This window comes from Dipodomys merriami, unplaced genomic scaffold, assembly GCF_024711535.1.
Source record: "Dipodomys merriami isolate MVZ:Mamm:240054 unplaced genomic scaffold, mDipMer1.0.p SCAF_10, whole genome shotgun sequence".
NCBI classification, from domain to species: domain Eukaryota; kingdom Metazoa; phylum Chordata; class Mammalia; order Rodentia; family Heteromyidae; genus Dipodomys; species Dipodomys merriami.
In genome coordinates this window covers 12,726,787-12,750,293 of record NW_027202271.1, presented here as the reverse complement: position 1 = coordinate 12,750,293, position 23,507 = coordinate 12,726,787, and the positions used below count along the sequence as shown (strand labels likewise).

Below are 23,507 nucleotides of genomic sequence, written 5' to 3'. Positions count from 1 at the left end.
ATGCCCTTAAGTATTTAAAAGGCAGTAGGAGATAAAGGATGAGGTCTGAGTTCAAATTTGCCTGTCTCCTATTTCTTAGTTACAGGGCCTATTCTGCTTCTCGGTTAAGTTACCCGTAAAATTGAGATAATATTAGCTACCATTTAGGATTGCTCCAATAATAGTAATAATAATAAAATAATAATAATAAACACCAACTAAGTAAATGGTAGCTGTGATTTTCCCAGACTCACGATAAACACCAACATGATAAGTAAATGTGCTGAACTGCTCACAAAACTAGCAAAGCCTTTTGCTATATAAATAAGGGTCAAATGTATAGCGACCCACCGGCCTCGTTCTGTCCGATTTTCTACACAGGGCTGGTGAAGAAACAGCAATGTAGGATTATAGCCAGAGGAACCAAAAGCTCAAAACGAGCCAAACCGCAAGGTGGAGAAATATCCACGGAAGGCGATTCTTCCGCAGCGCGCCTCCGCGCCGGCCTACACTCCCGCGGCGGAGTATAGGTGACAGACAGCTCATCCAGCCACTCCCAGTAGCAACTGTCCTCAGTGTCCCACCCTTTAGGACGTGCTGGGTAGCCACCTTCGACCAATGGGGAACGAGACCGTCGTAAGCGCCACAGCCAATCAGCAACTGGGGGCGTGGAGAAGCCCTGGGCCGACTTAGGAGCGGCTAGCGCTGCCAGACGAGGGTGAGCGGCGTGGCGCAGGACGGCCGTGGAGGTAAGATGGCGGTGCCGCCTTCTGTTTGCTTTTGCGGCTAGCCTGGTAATTCGCTCTTTCTATTCGCTTAGAGAGGCCACTTTGACTCCTGCTGCGTCGGAGTCATTTTCCTTCCCTGTAGATTCCCGCGAAATAGGTTCCCCGGTGCCTGGAATCCTCGGACAAAATGGCGCTTGTTAAGGGCGGGCTGGGCTCAGCCACGAGCTTTGATGCGGGCCGAGACAAAGGCGGCGACGCTGGGGCCCGGGGCGGGGCGGGGCGGGGCGGCCCCGGGCGGGGCGCGGGGGCCCGGGGCGGAGCGGGGTGCGGCGGACCGCGTGGGGGCCGCAGCGCCGCTTCCGGTGCCGCAGCCTGCGGTTCTCGCAGATTCGGGTTCAGCATGGTTGGGTTTGGGGAGGCCCCGGGCCTGGAGGGAGAACCGGGGGACCGTTAGACACCAAAGCTGGAGAGACCGGAGGGCGGGTGGGGACTTAGGGAGCCGGATCTTGCGAGGCCCTGGGCCGCCTTTTAGAAAAAACTACTGTGCCGGACGCGGACATGGTGCCGCAGGAGTGTTTAGGAAGGGTTCAGGGGGCATTTTGTTCTTTCGTGTGACCCTACAGGTTTTGGTATGAACAGGATTCGAATTCACGTCCTACCAACCAATCGGGGAAGGATCACCCCAGTGCCCAGGTCTCAGGAGCCCCTGACTTGCTCATTCACTCATCGCCCATGCTCTCAACCTCGTCTGGAAGGCCAAGAATTCTGTATTAAACATATCCTTGAAGACAAGAATGCACCTTTTAAACAGTGTAGTTACATATCGACGAAGAATGGAAAAAGATGTCCCAGTGCTGCTCCAAAGCCAGAGAAGAAAGATGGGTATATATGTCTATCCGTCTAGTTCGTGTTTTTTTTTTTTTTTTCTTAAACTTTATTTATTAATGGTGGGGATTGAAGGCAGGACCTCGTGCATGGTCACTACAAATACCCGCAAAAAAACCAACCAAACCCACAAAAGCCTTTAATGAGAGAGGAGATATGATATGTGAGCTTGAGCATAGCTACCAAGTTTTATGTTTGAAACTTTTGGGGGGGGGGCGGGGGGAAGCTCCAAACGTTAAAATGGTGATAAAAGGACACCTGAGGTGGAGTTACTTAGTTGTCTCTTTGCATTTTTTCCCTTTTCTGTAAAACGAAGAGACACTGCAGATTATTACTGCTTTTCTTTTTCTTGTTTTCCTTCAGTGTTCTGAAGAGTAGAGCCTTGCTTGCTGTGTAGCTTAGGCTCACCTGAAACTTGTAGTCCTTCCACCTTCAGCCTTGGGAATGCTGGGATTAAGGTCTGGACCATCACTCCCAGCTTTAAATTATTATTAATGCTGCGGTACTTGACTCTTGGCTGTCCATATATCTCAATTAAATAAAATCTAGAGGTCACTCTTGCCTGTAACCCTAGCTACTCAAGAGGTTGAGATATGAGGATCTTAGTTTAAATTTAAAGCCAGACTGGGTAGGAAAGTCTGCAAGTCAAGGGCCTGAACTCTGTCCCTCAGCTCTTCAGCTCAAGGCTAGCGCTCTACCACTTGAGCCACAGCGCCACTCCCGGCTTTTTCTGCTTATGCGATGCTGAGGAGTCGAACCCAGGGCCTCACGCATGCAAGGCAAGCACTCTACCATTGAGCCACCTTCCCAGCCCTGTAAGATTCTTATTTCCAGTTAACCACCAAAAAGCAGAAAGTGGAGCCGTGGCTCATGTGGTAGAGTGCTAGCCATGAGCAAACAAGTTAAGTTCAAGCCCCAGATCAGAATTTTTTGTTTGTGTATTCTTTGAGGAGACTTCATAGCTTTCATCTTAAACGGTTATCTATAGAGAGACATGACTTTACTAGATAACTTCGTATCTTTTAGTTTTAAAACGATTGTACATCTAACTACCAACACTTACTTGATATAAAGTGTACCTTCCAAAATTAGTTTTTTGTTTTTGCTGGTTGTGAGGCTTGAACTCTGGGCTTGGGAGTTATCCCTGTGCTCTTCAGCTCAAGGTGAGCACTCTACCACTTGAGCCACAGTGCTGTGTCCAGTTTTCTAGTGGTTTATTGGAGATAAGAGTTTCACAGGTTTCCTGCACGGGCTGGGTTTGAACCATGATCGTCAGATCTCAGCCTCCATAGTAACTAGGATTACAGGCATGAGCCACTGGTACCCAGCCCAAAATTAGTTTTGAAAAGTAGATCTATGTGTCTCATTTGTGAGACTGTGTCAACATTTTTTTTTTTTTGAATTAGATGGATCCATTTATTCAATATACTTTTACTTAATTCCTGTGTAAGAGTTTCTACATGTCATGCCCTGCCAGGTTTTAGGCATCACAGAAAGGCCCAATCTTGCTGTGTCAACATTTTTACAGTGAAAGTTTGATGGCAAGAGCATTGGTTAAGGTTCGTTTCCGTTCATAACATCAAATGCTGGCTGGGGTTTAATATTTTAGTAATAGAGCACTTGCATTTGTGACACCTGAAGTTTGAATGACTGCCAACAACATTATACATAAAAAAACCCAAACTAGATGACCTTAGGTGAGTTAAATTCCTCTGGTTCACTGGCCTTTTTAGGTGAATATAAGGCATTTTAATTTCTTGAAAATGTTCCAAAATGTGAAAAGTCACTTAACCCTTTCCAGAGGGACCTATAAAAATATTAATATTTTGTCTTCTTAGGGTGTCCTTCTGTGCCGAACATGCCCGTAGGAATGCCCTAGCACTACACGCTCAAATGAAGAAAACCAACCCTGGACCTGTGGGTGAGACACTTTTGTGTCAGCTGAGTTCATATGCAAAGACAGAGCTGGGTTCTCAGACTCCAGAAAGTAGCCGAAGTGAAGCCAGCCGAATACTGGGTAAGGATTTTCTTTCCTAGAATAGAAAAGGAAGAAGGTTAAGAAAACTTTATTTTGGTTCAGCACTGTGCTTTCAGCATATGTGGCAATACTACTGTTAATTCATCATCAGGAATTTGGTCACAATTCCGGAATTGCTATGGTGTTTGTCATTCTGGATTTGAAGTAGTTTGTTTAGATTTATTTTCCTGAATTGGTGACCTTTTCCTTGGATAAAGTCCCTCCCCGCCCCCCTTCACATTTTAAGGTTTTGGATTGATCTCTTAAGTAATTTAGTTTTGTGTGGTGGAGTTACAGAGGTGGGAAGTCTTAATGGCCGCTCTCCCTTCCTTGCCTCAGATGAAGACAGCTGGAGTGATGGGGACCAGGAACCCATTACTGTGGATCAGACTTGGAGAGGTGACCCTGACAGTGAAGCTGATAGCATAGACAGTGATCAAGAAGATCCCCTAAAGTAAGTTGTAGCTCCACATAAGGCTTTTGAATATTTCATGTAGTTAGCATGTAGAATAGAGTATGGCATGTTGCTAATAGATGTTAATTACCTAAGTGGGTTCAGTATCATGGTTCATCTTGCTTCACAGCAAGGTTTGGTTCTTTTTTTTTTTTTTTTTTTAAACTTTATTCTGAAGCTAAATTGTGCCACCTTTTTTTGGGGGGGGGTCAGTCATGGGGCTCAACTCTGGGCCTGGGTGCTGTCCCTCAGCTCTTCAGCTCAAGGCTAGCGCTCTACCACTTGAGCCACAGCACCACTTCCAGCTTTTTCTGCTTATGTGGTGCTGAGGAATCGAACCCAGGGCCTCATGCATGCAAGGCAAGCACTCTACCACTGAGCCACCTTCCCAGCCCAAGGTTTGGTTCTTTAAAGGAAGCCTTGCAACTTGGAAGAATTACTAAACTGAATCGTACCTATCAATCAGTGTATAGAGGAGAAATTAGGTAGAACTGTTGGACATGGATGTGGGAGGTGGGTAGAATAAAGTTCAGACCATTAATGAAAAGGAAGTAGATGTGTAATTGCTGGTCTAAACCTCAGGAATGAAGAGAGGTGATTGTACTTAAGTGCTTATTGCAAATTTCCGTGTTTATGGATTTTTCTTAAAAAGGAAAGTAAAGCGTTAAGCAGTTTACCTTGATTTTATGCCTAAGAAGGGAAAACTGATTTAGAAACTTAGGAATCTCCTAATTATATCTTACTAAGGTTTTGCCCTTTATCTAACCTATGATCACGTTAGGAGGTATGGAAACATCAAAATGTTGATATTATTCCAAAATCTCTCTTTTTTTGGGGGGGGGTCCGGTCGTGGGGCCTGAACCCTGGGCCTGGACGCTGTCCCTCAGCTCTTCAGCTCAAGGCTAGCGCTCTATCACTTGAGCCACAGTGCCACTTCCGGCTTTTTTTCTTTTTGCTTATGTGGTGCTGAGGAATCGAACCCAGGGCCTCGAGCATGTAAGGCAAGCGCTCTACCACTGAGCCACCTTCCCAGCCCCTCCAAAATCTCTTATGTGTCATGGTTTGGTTTTAGTTTTTTCTTCTCATTTCTGTCTTAACACTTCCCTGCTGGCACTTCAGGTAGAAATACTTGTATAGAGTGAGGGATAATGGATAGCGTTAATTGATGGATTTTAAAAAATTCATATATATATATATATTTTTTTGGCAGTGCATAGGGCTTTGTGCTTATTTGATGAGCCACAACTCCATGCTTTTTTGTTCTTTATCAGGGGAGGTAGTACTGAGAATTGAACTAGGCTGTACACGTTATAGGCAAGTATTCTTTTGTACCTTTTTTTGTGTTATTTTATCATTTTTTTTTTTTTACCTGGTCCTGGGGCTTGAACTTGGGCCTGGGCACTCTTCCTTAGCCTTTTTGCTTAAGAGTAGCACTCTACTCGTTGAGCTATAACTCCATTTCTGGCTTTTTTGGTGGTTAATTGGAGATGAATTCTACTGACTTTCCTGCCTCAGCTGGCTTTGAACCATGATTTCAGCCTCTTGAGTAACTGGGATTACAGGTGTGAGCCACTAGTGCCTGATAAGTATATTTTTAAATTTTAATTTATTTTTTATTGTTACAAAGGTGATATGGGGGGGTAGTTGTGCAGGTGGGAGGGAAGGGATGATAGGGGAAAAACAAAGGAGGCAACAATGCTTGATAGGAAATGCACTCATACCTTGCTCATATAACTGTAACCCCTCTGTACAGTATTTTTTATTTTTATTTTTATTTTGATCCGGTCATGGGCCTGAACTCTGGGCCTGGGTACTGTCCCTCAGCTTTTCAGCTCAAGGCTAGTGCTCTACCACTTGAGCCACAGTGCCACTTCCAGCTTTTTTTTTCTGCTTATGTGGTGCTGAGGAATCGAACCCAGGGCCTCATGCATGCAAGGCAAGCGGTGTACCACTGAGCCACCTTCCCAGCTTCTCTGTACAGTATTTTTACAATAAAAAATGTACCAAAAAAAAAGGTGATGGGGCTGGGAAGGTGGCTCAGTGGTAGAGCGTTTGCCTTGATGTATGAGGCCCTGGGTTCGATTCCTCAGCACCACACAAGCAGGGGAAAAAAAGCCAGAAGTGGTGCTGTTGGTCAAGTTGCTCAAGTGATAGAGCACTAGCCTTGAGCTGAAGAGCTGAGAGACAGCGCCCAAGCCCAGAGTTCAGGCCCACGACTGGATCCCCCCAAAAAGTGATATACGGAGGGGTTACACTTAAGTCAGTAATAAATACAGTTTAGGACCCGGGTGCTGTCCCTGAACTCTTTTTGTTTAAGGCTAGCACTTTAACACTTGGAGTCACAGCTCTACTTCCAAGCTTTGTGGTTAATTGGAGTTAAGAGTCTCATGGACTTTCCTGCCTGGTCTGGCTTTGTACCACAATCCTCAGATCTCCTTAGTAGCTAGGATTATAGGTGTGAGTCACTGACGCCTGGCTTAAACTTAGTACCTGATGCTTTCCTTCCCTTATTGGTTGGTGCTCTACCATCTGAACCAGGCCTCCAACCCTTTAATTAAAATCTTAAGCTGTGGGGGGGAGTTGGGAAGGTATAGGAAGGGGAAACAAAGGAGGAGGCAACAATGCTTGGTAAGAAATGTACTCATTATCTTGCACATGTAATTGTAACTCCTGTACAGTATTTTCACAGTTAAAAAAAAACCATGAGGGCTGGGAAGATGGCTCAGTGGTAGAGCGCTTGCCTTGCATGCCTGAGGCCCTGGGTTTGATTCCTCAGCACCACATAAGCAAAAAGAAAAAAAGCCGGAAGTGGTGCTGTGGCTCAAGTGGTAGAGCGCTAGCCTTGAGCTGAAGAGCTGAGGGACAGTGCCCAGGCCCAGAGTTCAGGCCACACGACTGGACGAAAAAAAAAAAACCATGAAAAAAATCTTGAAGCTGTCCTGACAAGTAGTAATTATTCCACAGTAAGTTACTAAATGAAATAATGCAGAATAGGGACAGTCTCATTGTCTCAAAAATGTCATGTTTTACATTCAGTCCTTCATTTATACTATGCTTAAACATAGTACAATCAGATGCCAATGGCTTAAGACTGTAATCTTAGCTGCTGAGGTGGCTGAGACCTGGAGAGGTGGCTGAGACCTGGAGGAAGCCACCTGGGGCAGAAAACCAGAAAAGTCTGAGTGGCTCCATTTCTAATTAATCAGCAAAATGCTAGGTTGGAGGAGTAGCTCAAGTATAGTCAAGCAAAGACACAAGGCTTTGAGTTCAGTCCCCAATACTAGCACCAAACCAAATAAAAAACAGTGCAAATAACTGGGAAAATTAATGAAATAATAGCAAAGTATCCCATTTTGTGAGATCATATATTAGTAGTGTTTCTCAGATTTTTTTCTTTCCTTTGTCCTTTTTTTTCCTGTCAGTCATGGGGCTTGAACTCTGGGCCTGGGCGCTATTCCTCAGCTCTTCAGCTCAAGGATAGTGCTCTACCACTTGAGCCATAACGTCACTTCTGGCCTTTTCTGCTTATGTGGTGCTGAGGAATCGAACCCAGGGCCTTATGCATGCAGGGCAAGCACTCTACCACTGAGCCACCTTCCCAGCCCCTTTTTTCCTTTCTTTCCCCTTTCCCTTTCCTCAGTGTACCCCAAGCTAGTCTTTTTCCCCTCCCCCCTTCCTCCCCCGTTTGTGGGGCTTGATCTCTGGGCTTGGGTGCTGTCCCTCAGCTCTTCAGCTCAAGGCGAGCACTCTACCGCTTGAGCACAGTGCCACTTCCGGTTTTCTAGTGGTTTATTGGAGATAAGAGGACTTTCCTGCCTGGGCTGGCTTTGAACTTTGATCCTCAGATCTTAGCCTCCTGAGTAGCTAAGGATTACAGGCGTGAGCCACCAGCACCCGACCCGAGGCTAGTCTTGAAGTCCACTGTAGCCCAGCACGCCAGATTTTAAAGAAAGATTGACAATGTCAATATGCTCCCCCACCACACCCCCAGTGCTGGGGCTTGAACCTATGGCCTTGAATGTTCTAGGTACACACCCTACCACTGAGCTACATCATACCCTTTTTATCATACCCTTTTGGAAGTTTGTTTCTTTTTGGTGGTTATGATTACTTTGCATAAAGATTACTTTGCTAAAGAAGTGCTTTTCCTCTGAGCTATACCCCCAACCCTGTTTTGTTCTGTGCTACTACTTTTTGTGCTGGGCCTTGATGAGCTTGGACGCCGTGCTTTCTCATTTAGCTTTTTCCACTCACAGCTGGCATTCTACCACTTGAGTTCACACTTTCACTTGTGACATTTTTGTTTTAAACTGGTAAAGAATCTCAGATGTGTCGGCCTGGGGCTGATTTTGAGCTTTTATCCTCAGATCTCAATTTCCTGAGTAGCGCTGTAGTAAAATGGTTTGTGTAGCTGCTCATGTTTATAATAAGGTGATCCTGCCAACACTGGCTACTTTCTAAATTCACAAACTCATTCTGTTCTCTACCCTTTTTTACTTTGGGCCTTGGTTTTGTTATTATTTTTTTTCTTATACTTTGTTGAATACTTTGTGTATTCCAGACATGCTGGTGTCTACACAGCAGAAGAAGTGGCCCTGATTATGCGTGAGAAGCTAATTCGTTTGCAATCTTTGTATATTGATCAGTTTAAACGACTTCAGCATTTGCTCAAAGAGAAAAAGCGTCGGTATTTACATAATCGCAAAGTGGAACATGAAGCTCTAGGCAAGTTTTCTGTAGTTGAGTGTGCCCATTTTATGGCCAAAGACTTCCTGCTTATTTCCAAAGCATCTGGATTCATTGTTGGGTTCACTTGTGACTCTTGTAACTCTCTAGGTAGTAGTCTCCTGACTGGCCCAGAGGGACTATTGGCCAAAGAACGAGAAAACTTAAAGCGATTAAAATGTCTACGGCGATACCGTCAACGCTATGGAGTAGAAGCCCTATTACACAGACAGCTGAAGGAGCGCAGAATGCTGGCCACTGATGGTGCCTCCCAACAGGTAATTTGTTTATATTCCTGTAGACTGTATATATATTTACTTACAGTGAGTAATTTTCTTTCTTTCATTTCGTTTTTTTTGTTTTTTGCCAGTCCTGGGGTTTGAACTCAGGGCCTGGTCATTGTCCCTGAGCTTCTTTTGCTCAAGGCTAGAACTCTACTACTTGCTCTACAGCACCATTTCCAGCTTTTTTTCTGTTTGTGTGGTACTGAGGAGTTGAACCCAGGGATTCATGCATACTAGGCAAACACTCTATGCCACACTAGTCCTATACAATGAGTGTTCAAAAACACTATCCATCCATTCCTGGATCTGAAATCTGAGTTAGAACTAGATTTGTAGTAAAAGTACTTAACTGGAGGTCAGGAAGACTGGATTCTAGTTTCCCTGTCTCCTACTGACTAGACCTGTGTCTGGAAAGCTCAAGGTTAGCACTCTACCACTTTGAGCCATAGTGCCATTTCCAGTTTTCTGGTGGTTAGTTGGAGATGAGAGTTTCATGGACTTTTCTGTCTGGGCTGGCTTCTTACTGTGATCCTCAGATCTCAGCCTCCTGAGTTGCTAGGATTACAGATGTGAGCCATCAGCCATTTGTCTTGTTTTAAAAATGGGAAGGCCCAACTTGGGAAATGAATTTTGGGAAGACCAAGGTTGAAGGACAACTAATAAACTGGGAGGGGAAATGTGTACCATGTAGGAAGCATAGTAAAGAGGTTCCTGGTCTGAGGCTGGCCTCAACAAACATACCAGACCCTATCAAACAATTAAGGAATAAAGGGCATGAACATAAAGGCCCATGTGGTATCACCTACCGAGCAAGCACAAGGTCATGAGTTCAAACCCCATGAATGAGGGAAGGAAGAAAGTAACTGGATTATTTGGGAGGATTAAGAATTTAAGTCGGTCTTGGCAAAGTTAATCAAGACTTAGTGAAACAAGAGGGCTGGGGGCATGTATGGGTCAAATGGTAAGGTGCTTGCCTATTATGTGGGAGGCTCTGGATGGATTCATTCTTAGTTCCAAAAAAGGTGGGAAGAGCAAGGTATGATTTCATATGTCTGATCCTAGCATTTAGGAGATTGAGGCAGGAAGGTCATGAGTTTCAGGCCATCTTTGGCTCCATCATGAGACCTAAGGAGTGGATGAGAGTGGGAGGAGATAGCTGGAAGACTAGGAACAATTGAATGCCTGGAGGTAAGGTTGATATGGAGAAGAGTCATGTGGTTATTTTTTATCTGCTAGTATCATTGTGGCAAAATCATTAACAGCTCAGTTTATCATCAATAGCAGGGCATACAACTTATATTGTAGACAAAATTGGCTCCCCTAGGCTCCCATTATAACAATATAAAGTAATAAATTACCAAAAACTTGTAAATTGTTTATTCCTGTGTTTCCATAGGTAGTATTCTCATCACAATGGGATGAATGTTCTTTTGTGGATTTGTCAGTTTTATCTGTTTTCTCCATTTTAGGCTCATACCACTCGTTCCAGTCAGAGGTGCTTGGCCTTTGTGGATGATGTTCGTTGCTCCAATCAGTCTCTTCCAATGACCAGACACTGCCTTACCCGTATCTTTTAAAATTGCCTGTTGAGGCTCTGTTTTGCTTGTTCGAAGAGGACTGGTAGGAATTTGCCAGTTGGCTTAATTGAAAGTCTTCATTTCCTTTGGCCCTGAATCAAGGCCAGCAGTTTGCTGAAGCTGTTGGTTTCAAGCAGGAGCCTAAAGAATGTCTTTCTTGGTCTGTTGGCCATTTCAGAACTTTGGAAATGTAATGGTCAGTTCATTAGAAAGAAACATTGGTTCAGGTGAGATGGCTTATGCCTGTAAACTGAGTACTTGAGTAGTCAGGCTGAGATTTGGAGGACTAGTTGGAAGCCAGACCAGGTATGAAAGTTTGGGGGACTCCTTTCTCCAATTAAACAGTAAAAATAAGAAAAGCTGGAGTGGAGGTGTGGCTCAAGTGGTAGAGTACAAGTGGAATGTTGAAGAACCTGAAACTAATACTAGAATCATTGTAATAAATTCAAGCTAATACTTAATTTGCAGTCTCAATACTGGAATTCCAAAATATCTGTATAGTTGTTATAATCAGATTTCTCATTGGATTGTTCCTGTGAGTTACATAATGCTATCACATTTATTACTAAAAATATAATTACTACATTTCATTCAAAAGGGTGACTTGTCCTGTGAACTTTAGTCCTATCTTTTGTATGGTTAGTGTGCTAACTTGTGTAATTTTACACTTCACATTAGAAACTATTCACAGAGTGTAATTTTTTTCTACCCTCCTTACAAGGATAGTTTGACTTGAACCCTTGTAATATCTAAATTCTGCTAACAGTCTATATTTACCATGGGCTACAGAACTGTTTGTGTTATTTGCTGAATCTTTTTTTTTTTTTTTTTTCCAGTTCCGGGGCTTTGACTTTGGGCCTCGGCACTGTCTCTGAGCTTTTGCTCAAGGCTAGCACTCTACACTTGAGTCACAGTGCCACGTCTGGCTTTTTGTGTTTATGTGACACTGAGGAATTGAACCCAGGGCTTCATGCATGCAAGGCAAGCACTCTACCACTGAGCCACATTCCCAGTCTGACTGAATCTTTTTTTAAAAAAGATTTATAGCTGGGCGCCAGTGGCTCACACCTATAATCTTAGCTACTCAGGAGGCTGAGATCTGAGGATCGCGGTTTAAAGCCAGCCTAGGTAGGAAAGTCTGTGAGATTTACCACCAGTTAAGCACAGAAAAAACTGAAAGTGGCACTGTGGCTCAAGTGTTATAGTGCTAGACTTGAGCAAAAGGAGCTCAAGGGTGTCCAGGCCAAGTTCAAGCCCAGGACTGACAAAAAAAAATTACAATATAACTATTCCCCATTTTAAAAAATTGAATCTTGTTTTTTTGTTTTTGGCCGTGTCTGGGGCTTGAACTCAGTGGTTGGTCTCTGTCCTTGAGCCTCTGTGTGTTCAAGGCTAGCACTCACTTGAGGCACAGCGCCACTTCTGGCCTTTTCTGTTTATTTGGTACTGAGGAATTGAACTCAGGGCTTCATGCATGCTAGGCAAACACTACCACTAAGCCATATTCCCAGCCTCTAAATAGAATCTTGAAAGTGCATTTTTCAGCTGGGCGCTGGTGGCTCACGCCTGTAATCCTAGCTACTCAGGAGGCTGAGATCTGAGGATCGCGGTTCAAAGCCAGCCCGGGCAGGAGAGACCGTGAGACTCCTATCTCCAATAAACCACCAGAAAACCGGAAGTGGCGCTGTAGCTCAAGTGGTAGAGCGCTCGCCTTGAGCTGAAGAGCTGAGGGACAGTGCCCAAGCCCAGAGTTCAAGCCCCACGACTGACAAAAAAAAAAAAAAAAAGAAAGTGCATTTTTCTTAAATGGTTAAGGAAAGCTCATACAATAGGAGCAGCTATAAGTAAATGTATTTCTCTGAAAGGCATAGATTTTACTGGATTTCATATGTATGGCAAGAGATACCAAATTGGCAAAATTAAAATGTATTTTCAGTCAGCTCTGGCAGGAAAGCCTATGAGACTCTTACCTCTGATTAAAAAGCCAGAAGTAGAGTTGTGGCTCACGTGCTAGAGCATTAGCCTTCAGTTGAAAAGCTAAAGGACAGTGCCTAGGCCCTGAGTTAAGCTTTCCCCCAATATATTTTTCTTAGCTGGCTATTGTGTCATGTACCTATATCCCCTTCACAAGATAGGTTCAGAATCATGTGAGCCCACCAGTCTGGGTACCATAGTGAGACACTGACTTAAAAATAACCAACTGGGCACTGGTGGCTCACGCCTGTAACCCAGGAGGCTGAGATCTGAGGATTGCGGGTCAAAGCCAGCCTGGGTAGGAAAGTCTCTGAGACTCTTATCTCCATTAAACCACTCAGAAAAACAGAAGTGGTGCAATGGCTCAAGTTGTGGAGTGCTATCCTTGAGCTGAAGAGCTGAGGGACAGAGCCTAGGCCCAGAGTTCAAGCCCCACGACCGACACAAAACAAAACATAATCAAATTACCTGTATTTTTACAAAAAATTTCTAACTAGTCTTAGGTGTCAGTGGCTCATTCCTGTAATCCTAGCTACTCAGGAGGCTGAGATCTGAGGATTGTGGTTCGAAGCCAGTGCAGGCAGGATATTCCGGGAGACTGTTAACGCCAACAAACATCCAGGAAACTGAAAGTGGCACAAAAGCTCAGGAACAGTCAGTGCTCAGGCAAGACCCACAACTGACAAAAAAAATTCTAACTGGAGACCGTCTTAAAATGTACTGAGAGGCTGGGAAGGTGGCTCAGTGGTAGAGCGCTTGCCTTGCATGCTCAAGGCCTTGGGTTCGATTCCTCAGCACCACATAAACACAAAGAAAAAAGCCGGAAGTGGCTCTGTGGCTCAAGTGGTAGAGCGCTAGCCTTGAGCTGAAGAGCTGAGGGACAGCACCCAGGCCCAGAGTTCAGGCCCCATGACCAGACCCCCCCCAAAAAAATATGTACTGAGAGCGCCGGGTGCCCGTGCTCAAATCTGTAATCCTAGCTACTCAGGAGGCTGAGATCCAAGGATTGCGGTTGAAAGCCAGCCCAGGCAGAAAAGTCCGTGAAACTCTTTAACTCCAATAAACCATCAGAAATCTGGAAGTGGCGCTGTAGCTCAAGTGGTAGAGCACTAGCCTTGAGCTGAAAAGCTGAGGGACAGCGCTCAGGCCCAGAGTTAAAGCCCCACAACTGACCAAAAAAAAAAAAAAAAAAAATATATATATATATATATAATATATATATACACCCACACATACACACTGAGAGCCGAATAATAGGCATGTAAATTATGGCACCACACCATATTTTCAGGCATTAAACACTTAACGAAATTTAGGATAGGGTATGGAATTCTGTAGATGATGTTTTGAATGCACAGAACTATGTGGGGGAAGGTGTGTAAAAGAATTGTGATTATTTTTATGTGGTGTGAGTACGATCAAATGGTGGACCAAACATCCCCAACTGGGATCCATTACTCTCAATCAACAGTAGGCAGTACAAAGCAAATATTTACTTTAATAGGAACAGAGTTGTACTTCCAGCTTAAGAAAAGCTAAGCAATGTCTAATGTGCTTAAGAAGCCTGGCTGGGTGAAAAATGCAGCATCAGTATTCACTAAATACTACATTCAAAATGATCTATACAGCATGTGGGTAGGCATGGGAGGGAAAACTGGGGAATTAAGATTTTAGGTGAACTAAGATTTAATGAAATGCCAGTGTACAGATAAGTACGATTTTAGACATTTAAATGCTACAAGCCACTTTATTAGACTATCAGTATTTTTTTTTTTTTTTTTGTTGGTCGTGGGGCTTGAACTCTGGGCCTGGGCGCTGTCCCTCAGCTCTTCAGCTCAAGGCGAGTGCTCTACCACTTGAGCTACAGCGCCACTTCCGGTTTTCTGGTGGTTTATTGGAGATAGGAGTCTCACGGTCTCTCTTGCCCGGGCTGGCTTTGAACCGCGATCCTCAGATCTCAGCCTCCTGAGTAGCTAGGATTACAGGCGTGAGCCACCAGCGCCCGGCTAGACTATCAGTATTTTTAACACCAAATTTGAAGATGCAATGTATTTACAAGGGGAAGTATGTTTTTCTTTTTATGTTCCTTTTCGGACCATAGTTTTCTAAGTCACTTAACCTTCCTTAAGTCCATTCCCCAGAGACAGATGCAACTGCCATTGATGACCTGTTAACTTTACTCTGGTCTAGTTGTAGGTCAACCATTCCCTTTTATCTCTGTTGTCCCTATCTGAAAGGAAAGGGGGTGGAAGAAGATGGGGCCAAAGTTTGTCCAGGTTAGTATAGTTTTAAATAAGAGACCTTTATGAGAGTCTTTTGAATTCATTGGAAAATATTTTGCTGATTAAATATTTGCTGGATTAAAGTTTTAAGTACTAACTTGGGCTTGGGTTATGGCTCAAGTGGTATTGTTTATGCCTAGCAAAGTTGTGACTCTGAGTTCAATCCTCAGTACTGCCTCCTGTACAATGTCACCTCTTCTCTTACTCTTCCCCAGTTTTCCCTCCCATGCCTACTCACATGCTGTATAGATCATTTTGAATGTAGTATTTAGTGAGTACTGATGCTGCATTTGTTCATCCAGCCAGGTTTCTTAAGCACATTAGACATTGCTTAGCTTTTCTTAAGCACATAGGGAGTACAACTCTGTTCCTATTAAAGTAAATATTTACTGTGTACTGCCTACTGTTGATTGAGAGTAATGGATCTCAGTTGGGGATGTTTGGTCCACCATTTGATAATGTTTGGGAAGTTTTGGTTGCGGTGACTTAGGGATGAGAGATAAAGTGCTACTAACCACTACAGGATAAAGATCTAGGGTTGTTAGGAAACATATGCATCTTAAAAGTTACCTGGCTCACAAGGTCAGTAAGGCTGTATTTGATACCCTGCTTTTTAGGGTTAAGCAATTTCCATGTAGATTGGGAAAGAAATACCTTATTTAAGGTTTGTTTGGTTTAAAAGTTGCATTGTACATTATTTTGAAGAATTGAGTTGGAAATTTAAAGGAAGTTTTTGTTTTCTGGTTAAGAATATGCCCAACTCTAAAATAATGCTTTTCATAAATGTAAGGAAAATCCTGTGTTTATCATTTTTTTTTGTCAGTGTGGGGCTTGAACTCGGGTTGGTCACTGTCCTTGCGCTCTTTAGCTCAAGGCGAGTGCTCTACCGCTTGAGCCACAGCACCACTTCTGGTTTTCTAGTGGTTTATTGGAGATAAGAGTCTCACAGACTTTGTTGCCTGGGCTGGCTTTGAACCATGATGCTCAGATCTCAGCCTCCTGAGTAGCTAGGATTACAGGCGTGAGCCACCAGCACCCGGCGTGTGTTTATCATTTTAAGAAATGTTAGCAAACGAGGCACCAGTGGCTCATATCTGTAATTTTAGCTACACAGAAGGCTGAGATTTGAAATGGATCAAAGTTTGAAACCAGCCTGGACTTTTGGCAGGAAAGTTTAAGATTTAGAATTGGAGTTATGGCTCAAGTGGTAGAACACTAGCCCTGAGCACAAAAGCTTAGGGACAGTATTACCAGGGCAAGTTCCAGGACCACACAAAACAATATTTTGTAAAGTAGTTTGAACTTGAAATTATTTTGTCTAATTCAATTTTGACCTATTCTGTAGAACAATTTTGCCAACTTTGAAATAGCCTTTTTTTTGGAGGGGGGAGGGAGGTCAGTCGTGGGGCTTGAACTAGGGGCCGAGGCACTGTCCCTGAGCTCTTCAGCTCGAGGCTAGCACTCTACCACTTGTGCCACAGCACCATTTCCTGAAATAGCCCTTGTTTGTATCTGCTCTTAACAAAAGTTGTTAGAAGTCTCAGATTAATCCTAGAGTACTGCTTTCTAGGGCTTTTCATGAGTAAAGTATCTTAGATTTTTTTGGGATCATATCTGTATCCCCTGTATTTCTCTCCTAAGATAGACAGGCCTGGAAAACCTTTCCTGTTAGGTTGATATCTAGTGCATATCTTTTTACCTGTGCTGCTTTAAAGGAATTTACCCTGTTACAAAGAAACAAAGTATACGTTTTTATAAACTTAGCTAGTCTACTTAACTGTAGAAACCACATTGTTATCTCCTGATTATTGGTTGAGGACTAATTTTAAGTTGCTGGTAGAACTAGAACTAGAAGCTGAGAAATGACACATTTGAGGAGTAACTTTAAGAACTAATAACTGCGTTTGTTTTCCCATATCATGTGTAGTTATAATGATGTGTAATATCCACACTTTGAGTTTTACATGGTGGACATCACTATTGTATTTTGTACCTCCAATAGATCCTGTTTTTACTTCCCTTGACAGTTTTTCTACAGATATTTGTCAGGACACAAACCAGGTTCTCTTCAAATGCTGCCAGGGATCTGAAGAGGTGCCTTGCAACAAACCAGTTCCTGTAAGCCTCTCTGAGGATCCCTGCTGTCCACTGCATTTCCAGTTGCCTCCTCAGATGTATAAGCCCCAGCAGGTACTGTCTGTGCCACACGATCTGGAAGCCGGCCCCATGGATCTGTACTTGAGTGCTGCTGAGCTTCAGCCCACTGAGAGTTTACCACTGGAGTTCAGTGACGTAAGTTAGAGAAGCTCTGCTTTGATTGACCCTTGAGGCAAGGCCTTGTTTAATGGTGAGACTAATTAGTCCTCCTGTGTTCAGGAGAATTGATAGGAGTTTTGAAGTGACAAATGTATTGCTTTATTTGTATGTTAGCATATTCCTTTGGACTTTCTGCTCTAACTTATTTTTTCTTCTTTGGCTTATTTTCTTGTGTTAAATTTCCTGACAGTATTTTACTGAGCAGCCAAAGGCTGGACTTGGAACTGGGGATCCTTCTGCCCTACCATCCTGAGTGCTGGGACTACAGGCATGTGCCAGCATGCCTATCCTCATTTCTTACTTTGTGTATAAATTCACGTTATAAATAACTGGAAACACTACAGATTCAATTTTTTTTTAATTTAGTATACAGTATTCGCACTTGGCGCAACCATCATCATTATCTACTTTCAGAATGTTTACACCAAAAAGAAACTAAATACCTATTAACAATATGTCTTCCTTGGCCCTTTCCTGTCAACCATGGATGTACTTTTTGTCTATAAATTTGCTACCCAGCACATTTCCATTTTTTGTTGAGACATTTTGCTTCAGAGTTTATTCTAAATACTAGTCTTACTAGATACATGTCTTTACAACTGCTTTTTTTCTAGTCTGTTCATCTTTCACTTTGACAAGAGTTGAAAATTTTATTTGTTTATTTGTCAGTTATGGGACTTGAACTCAGGGCCTGGGGTCTGTCCCTCAGCTGTTCAGCTCAAGGCTAGCACTCTACCACTTGAGCCACAGTGCCACTTCTGATTTTCTGGTGTTTAACTGGAGATAAGCGTCTCATAGGCGTTCCTGCCCCAGCTGGCCTTGAACTGTGGTCCTCAGATCTCAGCCCCCTGAGTAGCTAGGATTACAGATATGAGCCACGGGCACCAAGTGAAAATTTCAGTTTTAAAGAAGTCAAATTTATGAGTTTTTCATTTCACATATAACTTTTTTGGTGTTATATCTAAGTTTATTCTTATTTAAGGTCAAGAATTTTTTTTTTTTTTTTGGTCTTAATCTTCTGCAATACTAAGTTTGTATTTAGATCTATGGTACTTTTTGACTATATGCAGTATAGGAGGGTGTAGGTCCCGGTTCATATTTTTGCAAAATGGATGGCCATTTGTTTCAACACTTGGTTTCAATGAAAAGTCAACAGATAAAAAAATTTGATTTATTAAAATAAAAATTAGTATTTATTAAAATTTTTTTTATTGTAAAGATACTGTACAGCGGGGTTACAGTTACATGAGTAAGGTAAAGAGTACATTTCCTGTCGAGCATTGTTACCCCCAAGAATTTGTATTTTATTTATTTATTTATTTGGTCCGGTTGTAGGAGGAACCTGAACTCTGGGCCTGGGTGCTGTCCCTCAGCTCTTCAGCTCAAGGCTAGCACTCTACCACTTGAGCCACAGCGCCACTTTTGTTTTTTCTGCTTATGTGGTGCTGAGGAATCGAGCCCAGGGCCTCATACATGCAAGGCAAGTGCTCTACCACTGAGCCACCTTCCCAGCCCAAGAATTTGTATTTTATAAAACAAAATGAGGACTGTAAAAATGGCAACTTGATTAGCTTTTGCAAATCATCTATGTTTAAGGTGAGTGAGCATCCTGCTCTGCCTGGGGCTTCTGGATATTTCATAGAAATAAGTTTCTATTTGTGGCATTTAAATGGAATATACCATGAGGGACATTTATGTACAAAGTCTTAGGTAGACATATTTCCAATTTTCCATTGGCTTCTGGATATTTCATAGAATAAGTTTCTATTTGTGACATTTAAATGGAATATACCATGAGGGACATTTATGTACAAAGTCTTAGGTAGACATATTTCCAGTTTTCCATTTCCTTTTGTTTGTATTTAGGAGTGGGTTATTTTTTGAATGAATTTGAAGTCCTATAGAAGTCAACTTTTGATATTTAAACTTGTGTGTTGGTCCTGTAGTAAAGCTATTTTCAGATTAATCTGGCCTGCAAAAAGACTAAATTTGATGAAGTATTATTACAGTTTTTGATATATTATTACATTTTCTTTTGTGAACTGACTAAAACAACAAACTTATCCCTTAAAAGTCCCCTTACTTGGCTAAGCCCTACTTGTGGCATAGATTTTTCTTTTTTTTTTTTTTTAAACATATAGTTGTACAAAGAAGTTCCCATTCTGCAAATCAGTATATGAATACAAGGTGTCTGACAATATTGTCACTCATTGTTCCTAACCAATCCCTTCTCTCACTTTATTTTAGATTGGGATTAGGTGATTACATAAATTTCACATATTTCACTGTATTGTGGAATAGTGATATTTAAAGTCATGAACATATTTTAACCTTGTGGCATAGATTTTTCAAAGAATATATGAGAAGTAGCTTTTTGCTTTTTATTGTTTTTTGAGAATCTTAAGTTCTGTTTTTATTTATTTACTAATTGTGCCAGGGCTTGCTTTGAACTCTAACCTGTTGCCTTTAGCTCTTGATAGCTGGGATTACAGATGTACCACCATACCTGGTCTTTACTGACTTTAAAAAATACTTCAATTGGCAGAATTAAGCATTTTATTCCAAGTGCTTGGATTTGAAGTATGTGCCACTGCATTCAACCTATTTTAATTTTTTCTGGGGGAGAGGTGCTGGTATTAGGATTTTAAGTGCTTTTGCTTGTTCAGCTTGTTTGCTTAACTTACATTGTACTACTTGTGCCATGCCTCCAGCTTTTGTAGTTGTTGTTGTTTATTTTGGAGATAAAGTCTAAAGGAATTTTCTGCCTTTGTTGGCTTCAGGCTTGAATTCTCTGGCTCTCAGCCCCCTTGGTAGCTGGGGTTTACAAGCATGAGCTGCCAATATATGTTTTTAATTACATTTATTTGAAGCTTTAATCAGGACAACAAAAGCATAAACTAAGCTGATGAAGTTAAGTGATTAGAAATATAGTTTTAATAAAGTAGATTTTGCACAAGAGAGTCAAAAACATTTTTTGGTTAGGAAAGGTTAACACTACATTTAGCAATGGTGTGAAAATTAGGTTCTGTTTGAGCCTTCGCACTTTCTTAGGCCCTGAATCAAGACCAATGCTTGCTGTAGCTACTGGTTTCAAACAGGAGCCTAGAGTAATATCTTTCTTTGGTCTGTGGGCTATTCATTGTTGCAGTGAGAATGGCCCATTTGTAGGGAAGAAACATAGTGTGGAATATATAATATCTTCTCCCCTCCCCCTTTTAGATAGAACAGTTGAAATGTTATGTTTAAGAACCAGAGATTTTATTCTATGGGGAAAGAGACTTAACCAAAACAGTACATCTAGTTTTTTCTTCCCCCTTACTTACTCTTTGCTCTTACTCATTAGCTTTGTGGTTGCTTGGATATTGATTTTGAATAGTCTCATTGCTGTTTCATTTAATGAAACACTTCAGTTATATTAAGTATCCTCAATACATTTATCATGAATAAACTTAGATGTTGACTACAATTAGCCTCAGAGGGAATTTTTTTTTTTAAAAAAAAGGTTTATTGCGGTAAAATACACGCAACAGAATTTACTATTTTTAACTGGACAGTTCCTTGGTATTAAAAATATTCAGTGTTGGAGGGTGGGGGGAAGATGGGAAGGGATGGGAAGGGGAAACAAAGGAGGAGGCGACAATGCTTGATAAGAAATGTACTCATTATCTTGCCTATGTAATTGTAACCCCTCTGTACAGTATTTTCACAATAAAAACAAATGACAAAAAAAATATTCAGTGTTTGGGGCTGGGAAGGTGGCTCAGTGGTAGAATGCTTGCCTCGCATGCGTGAGGCCCTGGGTTCCATTCTTTAGCACCACATAAGCAGAAAAAAGTCAGAAGTGGTGCTGTGGCTCCAGTGGTAAGGTGCTAGCCTTGAGCTGAAGAACGGAGGGATAGTGCCCAGGCCCAGAGTTCAGCCCCTACAACCGATTAAAAAAAATTTATTGTTCTTTGTAATTAGACAAAATTTTCAGTGTTTTGGATCTTGTCATTTGTTGAACAGTTTGGTAGGCCAAGGGTAAAGGAGGAGGGAATGAGAGTGGCCTGTGGTTGCTGAAGAATGTTTTACCTTTAGCTTACTGGCTTTCTTCATGTTGCTAATGGCAGGCTTTCCTCTTTCCTTCCCAGGATTTGGATGTCGTGGGGGATGGTATGCAGTGTCCTCCATCACCTTTGCTTTTTGACCCTTCATTAACCCTGGAAGATCATTCAATCAAAGAAATTGCTGAAGGCTCGGTGGATATTTTGGCAAGTATAGAACCTAGCTAGACTTCCCTCCTATATGTGGGCCCATCTGGAGAGTTAGAATAGGACATAAATTTATTTAAATTAAAGGTGGAGACCAGGAGTCTGTTTTCTCAATTATACCTCATAAGAGAGAGTTCATCACTGAATTATTTTCACCATAGATGTTGGTTGCCCTACTCAGAGGGTAGGCTACTAATGGCCCTGACTGAAGACCAGCAGTTAGTTATAGCTGTTGGTTTCAAGCAGAGGCCTAAAGGATTGTCTTCCAGTGGTTTGTTGGCTATTCTGGAACCTCAGTGGAGAATGGCTATTTGATTTGGAAGAAACAGTTCACAATTCCCTTTCCTACTAGGAGTGATTCAGAAATGACTTCTGATTCTGGGGTAGTTAAGTCTTGGGAAAAGCAGTCTTGTTAGAACTGGGCACTGATGAGTCAGATCCATGCCTCAGACCACAATGAATTAATTTCTAACAAAATTCCTTTGTTGTTTAATAGGGCCAAATGCCAGTGGCTGGAGATGGTTGCAGATCCCAGGGATCTCGAAATTCTGAGAAAGCTTGTGCGCTGCTGCCTCAAAGTGGATTGGCTACTGCAAATGGGAAACCAGAACCCACTTGACAATTGACAGTTTGTTCTGGGAGCCATTTGACTTTGGTGGATTGAATTTCCCATTCTTCTAATAAGTACTATTCACCTCTCACTAAACAAGGACAACGCAGACCACATTGTTTTTCTAGTGGTCGTAGTACAATAACTAAACATGAAACCAGATTTGGGAGAATGGACCAATAATATTTAAAAAGTTACACGTTTCTTCATAAGAAAGAGAGTTATTAATGCCTGCCTCTGGTGTTGAGTGAATATTTGGGACTATGCTTCAGGAAAAAAACATCTTTGTAAAGGGGTTTCCTGTTGGGAGCAGGAGTTCACATAGGTGGTTAGGTTGGGTAAGGTGTTTATGAACAGTTCCCTTGAGAATCTGGGGGCCCCACATGTCTGGTTATCTCTTACCTAAAGGCCTGTACTTCAGCCTTTCCTCACCTTCATTTAACTGTGCCATTAGAAGAACCCCTTTCCCAAGTATACTCCGGCTTTATGAGAAAAGCCCATAGGCGTAAACCATCTTTTAACTTAGGTAAATTGCTGTGTGGCTATCCTATGTAAAATATAGTAAGAAATGATTGTATATAGTTTCTATTAAATGTTAAGATGTTATGCCTGAATTGAATGCATGATTTGTTTGTATTTGTCTTTCTTATTTTGGGGGCTTTGGGGAGCCACTTCTAATGGGAAAAAGAAAATAGGACAAATAATATTTCTACCCCAGACAGTGAGTTTTTAAAGTAGCTCATTTTGTTTTTGATGATGAAGTAAAGACCTGGAAGAAGTAAATGAAAAGTGGGAGTTGCTTATTAAAGCCAACCAGTTGCAAATACCTTTCTTCTTTTTTTGTTCTTTCAAGTTAGTAAATATTTATTGATATCCAACAGGAAACATCTATGCATTTGATTATCACAACAGTGCATTATGTTGAGTAGTGTCTTAAATGAATAACGTGTAAAGTTTAAACCATTATTAGAAAAGTAAGAATTACTTAAAGGTGCTTTAGGAAAAATACTATTTAAAAAATTTATACAGAAGGAATCCTTTTTTGGTGTGCCAGTCCTAGGGCTTGAACTCAGGGCCTGGGTGCTCTCCTTGAGCTTCTTTGGCTAAAGGCTAGCACTCTACAATTTGAGTTTATTGGAGTTCTTGAGTTTATTGGAGATAAGAGTCTCATGGACTTTCCTGCCCAGGTTAGCTTACAACCATGATCCATAGATCATGAGTAGTTAGGATTACAGGTGTGAGCCACAAGCTATTGTTACAATTTTAAGCGTAATAACTGTTTTTCATGGATTTGTACAGATTTTTTTTCTTATTTAAGAATATGCTTTTTTGTTTTGTTTTTTAATTTGGTCTGTCATGGGGCTTGAACTCTGGGCCTGGGCGCTGTCCCTTAGCTCTTCAGCTCAAGGTTAGCACTCTACCACTT

At 42.0% G+C, this 23,507-nt stretch overlaps 1 protein-coding gene and 3 non-coding genes across 5 annotated transcripts; all 4 read left to right on the top strand.

Moving 5' to 3' along the window:
• Positions 1-644: 644 nt before the first annotated feature.
• Kansl2 (KAT8 regulatory NSL complex subunit 2) lies at positions 645-22,695 on the top strand. 2 transcript variants are annotated; one of them, XM_070040018.1, is made up of 10 exons: positions 645-728; positions 1,331-1,589; positions 3,431-3,609; positions 3,949-4,063; positions 8,625-8,788; positions 8,900-9,066; positions 10,542-10,638; positions 16,944-17,197; positions 21,352-21,471; positions 21,968-22,695. In XM_070040018.1, exons 2-10 carry the CDS (start codon positions 1,339-1,341, stop codon positions 22,088-22,090), a joined length of 1,470 nt encoding a protein of 489 aa, XP_069896119.1. In that variant the 5' UTR covers positions 645-728; positions 1,331-1,338; the 3' UTR covers positions 22,091-22,695. The 2 variants fall into 2 exon arrangements, with proteins under 2 accessions (XP_069896119.1, XP_069896129.1); XM_070040028.1 differs by lacking the exon at positions 645-728 and having other exon boundaries at positions 1,329-1,589.
• LOC138806711 (small nucleolar RNA SNORA2/SNORA34 family) lies at positions 10,736-10,870 on the top strand. Its single transcript, XR_011365968.1, has one exon. It is a non-coding gene; the product is annotated as a small nucleolar RNA SNORA2/SNORA34 family (small nucleolar RNA).
• LOC138806315 (small nucleolar RNA SNORA2/SNORA34 family) lies at positions 20,270-20,402 on the top strand. Its single transcript, XR_011365785.1, has one exon. It is a non-coding gene; the product is annotated as a small nucleolar RNA SNORA2/SNORA34 family (small nucleolar RNA).
• Positions 21,667-21,802, top strand: LOC138806719 (small nucleolar RNA SNORA2/SNORA34 family). The gene has a single exon (XR_011365969.1). It is a non-coding gene; the product is annotated as a small nucleolar RNA SNORA2/SNORA34 family (small nucleolar RNA).
• Positions 22,696-23,507: the final 812 nt, after the last annotated feature.

Bases quoted from the DNA above. Each gene is read 5' to 3' on its own strand.
- Kansl2 (XM_070040018.1), top strand. From the start codon at position 1,339: ATGAACAGGATTCGAATTCACGTCCTACCAACCAATCGGGGAAGGATC. The intron at 10,639-16,943 runs GTATCTTTTAAA...GTTTTTCTACAG, and splicing joins GACCAGACACTGCCTTACCC to ATATTTGTCAGGACACAAAC. The intron at 17,198-21,351 runs GTAAGTTAGAGA...TTTCCTTCCCAG, and splicing joins TACCACTGGAGTTCAGTGAC to GATTTGGATGTCGTGGGGGA.